This window comes from Vollenhovia emeryi, unplaced genomic scaffold (assembly GCF_000949405.1).
Source record: "Vollenhovia emeryi isolate VEMERY1.0 unplaced genomic scaffold, V.emery_V1.0 DF939138.1, whole genome shotgun sequence".
Lineage (NCBI taxonomy): Eukaryota > Metazoa > Arthropoda > Insecta > Hymenoptera > Formicidae > Vollenhovia > Vollenhovia emeryi.
In genome coordinates, this window is record NW_011967228.1 from 2,110,169 (window position 1) to 2,118,491 (window position 8,323).

The following is an 8,323-nucleotide window of genomic DNA, read 5'->3' on the forward strand; positions in this document are numbered from 1 at the left end:
CGAGCCTGTATCTGTACACGGAAGGTAAAATGTAGCTGCCGTAGCTAAAAGCTGCACGTGGCAACTAAATTTCAGCAAACCGTTCGCTGTGGTTCGGACATTTATAATTGCGACAGCAAAATAATTTTAGCAAACCACATGATTAGCTGCGGTAACGAAAATGTTTCTTTCAGTGAAGGCGCTCTTTTACGACTTCTTGAAACTCGGGTGATTCTTATCAAACCTTAGAACGATTAATAACCGGGCGCAAACGTGTGAGACGAAGACAGGGGGGAGAAAGAGAGGAAAAGAGCGATTGCCGAACGCAAAGTTTCGAAAGTACATTTTCTTCTTTCTATTACTTTACCGTCTATTCGTTGGAAGAATAAAATCACATTTTCGCCGTGGGTATTCGTATCTTCGCACTCTTACGTAACAACTTGCGCAAGTTACCGTTGCACAAAATTTTTCTAGCGCACGCACGTCGTACCACTTCGAAGTGCATCACATACGTCGCGCCAACAAGTTTGCGCAACAGTCTTTGTTGTGTATGGGCCACTTCGCTCCTTTCACTCTCAAACCACGGGGGCACCGAAGGGTTAATGACCATCGATGATGACTCCCGAAGATAAAACTTATATCTTTTAGGCACGACGAGACCGGCCGAACCGTCGTCGTTGCGAAACCGACGTCAGGCGTTCACCGGTCGCGCCGCGTCTCTTCGTCTACCTCGGCCGTTCCGCAAGACCTCGTGGGTGGAATTAAAGTGGAACGATGACCCAAATCTGATGGAGATTGGTTAAAATGTCGTCAACATGCAAAAGAGAGCAAAAAAATGTGCGGTGCGTTAATCGCGATAAATTGCGCGTAACGTGGATGCGTTTGATATTTCGTTTTGCGAAATGTATCTTATCGTTTGAAAGCGTGGATTTTAATTCGCAGCATTTTTCACGTCGCAAAGACGTTCCTGCTGACGAAGTAGGTAGGAACAGTCTATCCTTTGTCCCGTCGCTCAAAGGCCATTTCGATTTACGTATTCATTGCGGACACAATGTCCGTTATGGCCCAGTTGGAAAGCCGACGCTTTTGGAGAACTTTCTCCTTCGATCGGACAGTTCTTATTTTTGATTCACCTCGCGCACGATGGTCGTTAATGGAAATTCCTATTTGCGAGACGTAGTAACCGATCTGAAAACGATGCTTATCGCATCGTTTAGTGCTCCATGTTAATGTATCGGCGTTAACGTAGCGGTATTTATATCAAATGGCATTAATATACCGGTCTGATGATTGAACGTACAAAGATACTTTTTGCTTCAGATATTATCTTAACCGATGTACTGATTGGCGATAATCTATCGGGTAGAAGTGACTCGACCTAATTGAAAATAAACGATGCTCTCCGAGTCGAGGAGATACGATCTCCCGTGCGTGCCGCTCGTCTCTATGCTCCTCTCTCTTGCGCCACAGAGAGAAATTAATTGCTTGGAGAAAGGTGATCCTCAGCTATGCGCTGTGTAAAAGAAAAAGGGCTAAATCCGCGATGACTCCGCGAGACGATGGCCCGCGCATTGATGATTCATAGAGGAATTCGTGCTTCGGGTGTTTGCGAACCACCAGAGTCCGGTTATGACGACTGAGCTAATGCGCGAAAGATCGGTATTTATTTTTTCGAAGCGCATAAAATCTAGAGCAAACTAACGAACCCGATGATTTAATATTACTTGAATTCTTGGAATGAATCGCAACGAGGAAAAATGATCCGCACAGATAACAACGGAGAGAGAGTGATAATTAAAAAGCATGTTTGCAGCGATTTCGGTCTTCTTAATGTAATTGAAATGTCACGTATCGCGGGGATTATAACGAGGCTCCGGCTTTCTTTGCGTAGCTGCGGGACTTGGCCGTTAAAGACACTTCCTGCTCCTTTCGCGCTATCTTTATTGCGCTTTTATGAACGCAAATTGCTACACGATAAACTTGATTAAAATTATTTCGCCGGGCTGTATGTATATATATATAACCGATGAAAGTAATCGGCCGCGGTTTCACGGACACGGCCGTGCAAACAAACGCTTTCACGAAGACCGCGAAATATCTCTTGAATTTCCGTTGTTTCCTCAATCAGAAACGAACAATTCATTTCAGAGTCGTAAGGATTACGGTGCTTGAATTTTCAGTTCACGCCGCACGATAGAAACGTAAAGATTAGACGAACTTTCACGTCGAGCCGTGTCGAGATACGAATTGTTTTTCACCGGGCCTCGAGGAAATATCTGCAAGTCTCTCAAACGTGATTCTTTGTTACGTCTCACTGAAATTGCACGTTACGTTCGGCGGCGTAATTAGTTTTACAACTTTCCGAATAATTCTGCTGCGTAATGGTCATCGGGTATTACAAAGCTACGAACAATGTGGCGCTCGTCGTCGCGCCGGTGATGGATCTTAAGGGGAATTTGATCTAAAATCTCGGTCTGAGCAATGTGTAGCTAATAAAATTGCTGCCTTTTCGTTAAAGTTGCAAATTGATTGGCTATAAATTTCCCGGACCGAGTGGAACTTGGAATTGAAAATGTCGACAATTGACGTTTTTTAATTCCGCCTCCTATCTTATCGACACTGATCAAGTTCGCCAGCGGCTTTTAAGGATCCCCTTAAGTCAATTTCAGAATAGATTGGAAGGCGCGAAGGCGGAAATTTGGTCGCGCGTTCATGCGTATGTCATTGCGCGAAGCCGTCCACGATCATTGCATTAATCTCTGACGTCTCTCACGTTCATGCATATAATATTAGTGCGCGTGCACGTCGCTTTCACTGCTGTCGGTGTAACCTTTCCGAACGCTTCTTGCGGCAGCGTGTCCGTGAAATTTGCACCTATGTCATTATGCCTGAAATCTCTCTCCCGTTCAATTTTTTCATTGACCCTAAAGAGCACAAGTAATTTTGCCAGGCAAATGGCAGCGCGACGGAGAGTCTTCTCTTTAAGAAGCGTGTAACATTTTATGCTTGCACCTTTTCTGGACTTTCGTCTTTCTTTAATATTTCTTTAATACCTCCCCGAGAGAGGAACGTTGTAATATAACGCGCTCGCCTGTTCTCAACTTTCTGGTGTGCAATATTTTGCTTATCACCGTCACATGTGAGATAACTCGCTATTAACGTATCGGCGTTTTCATAAGTTTTTAAAAAGTTCAAGGTGACGATAAGTCCACTCTTGAAATTACAGGAGAGATTAAGACAAAGATATAATTGAGCGATTATTTTCCTAAAAGTCTAAACTAATGTTTACTGTGCTTGACAACGTACGCGTGTGTAAAGGAAAAAGCCAGTAAATATTCCAAAATATATTCCCGACCCATAATTTAAATAAAACCGCTCGTGGAGGTGCAAATTTTTGCGCAAATAGATTTGAACGCTACCTCGGTCCGCTCCCGAGCAAAGTGCCTAAGTGAAAATGGACGTCGGTGGTCAAACCGACGTTTGGAGAATACATTTCAAAATTACGCCGCCGATGACCTCGGTATGCTAATTTGGCAAGATTAAGATATCTTGCCTCGTTAACTAATTTGTTGCATCAAGCGAGCTGTGGTACGCCGTGAATGCATTATCGGAGAAACAATGGCGCAAGACAACGGTGAGAATCGATCGAAGTGGTTTAACTGTTTATGGATAATCGTCTTTCCCTCGAGTTAAACAATTATGTTACGCAAGCTATTCTTGGTAATTAATAACAGGGAAGCCAAGAGAGAAAGAGAAAAAGGTAGTAATATAACACGGAAAAAAAAAGTTGCTACCGTATCTAAAAACTCCGCGCAATAACTAAGTTTCAATTGTAAAATATGGAGTTTATAGAATTAAAATGAAATTTAAGAAATTAAAAATTTTCTACTCTTTGATATTTAATAAATACTTAAATTAAAGAAATGCGCGTTTTAATTTGTTTATTATTTTTTAACTTAAGTTAATAAGCTATTAGGAGCCACCGAATGAATAATTTTCTTGAGTAAAGTAATATTTCTTTTGGATTAAGATATCTTTTTGCCAGCCTACTGTGCCTATCGTATTGGGTGCGGCAGCAAACCGTTTGCTGTGACTTAGAAATTTATATTTACGGCAGCAACTTATTTTTAGTAAACCATGATGAGCTGTGGTAGCGAAAAATTTGTTCAGTAAAGTCGCGCATTTATTTAATGTTGATTAATTTCATATAGGCAACGGCCAATGGACATCGACCATTACACGTTAATTGAATGATTTATTAAGTCTCGCTGGATTTACCGCGGTAGAATTGTCAATGAAGTGTTCGGTAATACTTCTGTGACACACATTTTAAGGATTAACACCGGCATTTCTAATTTCCGAGAGGTAAATTCGAGTCGCGAACGTGTGCATATTTGAACGACGTATCGCGTGGATTTTTGTCGTCAGTGGTAATCAACCAAGGGGAATTTAAAAAATCGACCAAACCAGCAAAAATAACGCTTATTTTAGTAATAAAGGGGTCGAAACGTCGCGATGAAAAATAGACGTTATTTTTGCCAGTTTGGTCGATTTTTTGGAAAAATTCCTTGGTAAAAGACGTTATGTAGATTGGTCGTTTTAAAAGAAAGAAAATTGTAGTTTCTACAGATGACATTCGTTAAATTGATTTTGCATTAAAATTCATCAATTATTTGTCTTTTCAGTCGTAAATATTTAACTTGATTCTCTCGCTCAACCGAGTTTTAACTTTAACACTTTAATGCTAAAATAAATTTTATCGCGTTATCGAATTATTTATCTACGTTAGAGTCGTTAAAATATTGCTTACCGATAAAACTGGTCCATCGTAATATCCAAAGAGCCAGAAAAAGTTTGCCAATCATCTCACGTCTCTGTGGACAATCCCGGAAACCTCTTTAAAAGTCCACCATCATCGTGGATGGTTAGAAACCCATCGTTCCACGGTAAATCGCATTGGGAGGACACGAAAACAAATCAAACTTGCATCCTGTGGCTTTAACTTGGCGATAGAGCCGGCAAGAAGACTCGTGTGTGTTAAAAGGAGGCTCGTTGCTTTCTTCGATCTGGATAATTATTCCTCGGCCGGTCGCTCGTCCGCCTTTTCCAGTGACACTAAGAAATCGGCCATTGACGGGAATTCGTTCGATTGTTCTTAAGTGATAGTTCTAGGTCGCGCGATTAACGCAAGAAAATTAAATCGCGTGGCGCGAGCGATTTCCTCATCATGGGCGTTTATTTTCCTGGCCAGAGCGAATCGTGATAGAGGCAGGAAATGGCGCTACATCGCGGCTTGTTGACTCGATCAGCCGTCTGCTTTCTCCGCCGCGAAAGAAATCGGTCTCCGAATTCGCTTCTTGCGCAAGTTCGCTGTTATTACTGGCGTACTGACATATCCGCGACCAGCGCACGTCACTGCGCGAGCAAGCGGATCTTCACGTTTCTCCACAGCCCCTCAGCCCCGAAAGTGGACGAGAGTCACATCGGTCGGGCCTTCCGCTTCCCCCCCTTTTTTTTCTACCAAATTTCAACGCGATCGAACGTCCGTCTGAAATTGATCTCTCGAAAAACGGCGTGGCGCACGCGACGTGATTTTTTTCTTTTAACGGTACGACGCTCGTGCGCGCCGAAACGAGGAGAGAGCGAAGCCGACGTGTGCTGTGTGTACGCGAGCGAGGCCTGCAGGAGCACGAGAGTTGCTGCTGCCTCGTGGCCTACTATAACAGAACTGACTCCCACCGTGGCGTTACGCCGTCTCTTTACCTGTCACGAGCGACGAACGGTGTTTAAAAGCGACGACGACCGGTACCTCCACTTCACGGGCTCTCCTCCACCGCCACGCGAGGACGACTACACCGGAGGATCGTATTTCAGATTAGAAAGAATGCTCTTGAGGGTGCAGAAAATGGTGAAGAAATACAAATCCAAGCCCCCTAGATACTGAATAAACAACTGGGGATCAGAATGTTAACTTCTCCGACATTCAGGAAATCGAACCGAGAATCTTACACGCGCAGCAAACGTTAGAAACTGATACGTTGACACACTGAGATAGTATACTTCGACGCTGAAGTTCGCTATAGCTTGAAAAAGTGGCGTGGCACGAATGGTTGGCACAAACAGATATAAAGCGTTAAAAGGAAATATACTTCCTTTTTTATTTCAGAAGTTATTCGAAAACATCTTGATTAAAAATTCACGACCAGTTGCGATGCAGGAGCTGAACAGCGTTCGATAACTCCGATAGGCATAATTAATTGGCGGAAATCGGGTTGGGAAATAGATATTAAGCAACGCAAAATAAATAGGGCAAATAATTCGGAAGCTCGCCGTATCGTAATTTATTGTACCTTCCTTTATCTTCGTTTCTTGTCAATGTAATTATTGGAAAGCTGATGATAAGAGTTGAATTGATTAATCAATGTACAATTGCGGACACGCATTATAAGATTACACATACAAGATTACAAGATCACAAAATGAGGATACGCGGCAACATTTCAGCGATTAACCGTGCAAAACTGTGAGAACCTAGTTTTTACATTTGCGGCGCATTAGAAGAATTTCACAAGATAACAATATAATGGTTACGTGTACAGAACAATTCATATTCGTGCAATTATAAATTTTTTTTACAATTTAATCGCCGACATTTGACATGTCGAGATATGCAGCGGATAATTATGCGAGAGAAATAATTCATTTGCAATAATATAATGTAAAAATTACAAATCCCTCTCTCTCATCCTGCTTCACCTTGAAACACTTACACTAGATTCTTAATAAGCACGTCGCAATTATTTTAATATGCTTAATACTTTGCAAATGTCTCTTAGGGCAACTTTAACCAACTCCGATTAACTTTAATCGACGCTTAACCTAATCAACAGTGTCGCCAACATGAAGACTTGTTGTGTGTGCGTATCGTTCTTAACCTATCTCTTAGTAACCTGTTGTTTGACGTAACAATTTAACAATTTCATCTATGTTAATGCTGTTGTATGTTTTCAAGAAAGGCATTTTAATTTAATACGTAAAATCACAATTATACCATGCATCTAAACGATTAAGATCGACACACACAACAAGTCTTCATGTTGTCGACACTGCTGATTAAGTAATCGTCGATTAAAGTTGGTCAAAGTTGGTTAAAGTGGCCGTTAAAGTGGCTCCTGCACGAAGGAACGGTTAGTACAGGTGCTTTGGTGGGGCCCCCTTTAATTTTTATAAATTCATATGACTTTTTTCATAAAAAAATATTACTTAATGCATTATTGATCAAATGCATTGATATGCTAGGTTATATATGCACATTTAAAAACATATTTAAAAAGATGTGATACTGTCAAGTCTCAAAGAGCTGTCAAATTTCCTCAAAACATTGTATCTTTTCATTTTACCCAATCAGCAGACAATGTTTTAAAAATATTTTTTAAATATTTTTAAAACATTTAAATGTTTTAAAAATATTTAAAAAATATTTTTAAAACATTGTCTGCTGATTGGGTACTAATAAGTATTTGCTTGCAGATGTCGGTAACCTCATATACTTAATAGCACATTCGAATCCGTGTGACATTTATCTCGTTTTTTGTTAAGATCTACTGTTTTTTTTTTATAAAATAATATAATATTAGCCCTCAAAGTGCTTTTGCGAGCGATCGGCCCATAGCCCCCATCCCAGCGAACACCAAGTAACAGTTACGCAATATCAATATTATAATTGCCTACTTAACAATGTAAATGTAACATAACATGGGTGATATATTACATTTATCTTGCTGAGTAGGAAATTATAATATCGATGTTATGCAACTGTTACTTGGTGTTTGCTGGAATGTTAAAGAATACAACTTTAATATTTTTTCTCTATTTTATTTCATCGGCGACCGGGTCTGAAATTTTGCGCACTGATAGATACAATTTACAACTAGAACATACTTCAATTTCTATTTTTTCTACTTTTAGTTGGTTTATGCAGGAGCCACCTTAATACTTTACAAATGTCTCCGAGAGAGACATTTGTATAATGTATTTAGTAAATTATGGAAACGATAGTTGAAATTTCTATTGAAATATACAGGGTGTCCTAAAACCACCGGAGGTCCTCTTAATGACAGATTCCTTAGAACATTTCCAGACGAAAATCCTAATACAAAAGTGTCGAGGCTATAATAGTTTTTAAATTAGAAGCGATTATTTTCCACAAATGATAGGGCTGAAATTTCGCGCGCTCAGGAACGGCGAAATAACAAGTGATATAAGTGCTCCTATGAATATCGTTCTTTTTATATCACTTGTCATTTCGCCGTTCCTGAGCGCGCGAAATTTCAGCCCTATCATT

General features: G+C 40.5%; 1 protein-coding gene across 2 annotated transcripts in view; it reads right to left on the minus strand.

The window, feature by feature from the left end:
- LOC105567400 overlaps positions 1-5,718 on the minus strand; it is a 23,179-nt gene extending 17,461 nt beyond the window's left edge. For both annotated transcript variants that reach the window (XM_012022257.1, XM_012022256.1), the window contains exon 1: positions 4,790-5,718. In XM_012022257.1, the coding sequence (XP_011877647.1) occupies positions 4,790-4,844 (55 nt within the window). In that variant the 5' untranslated portion in view covers positions 4,845-5,718. The remainder of the gene's footprint in view (positions 1-4,789) is intronic.
- Between the last annotated feature and the right edge of the window lie 2,605 nt (positions 5,719-8,323).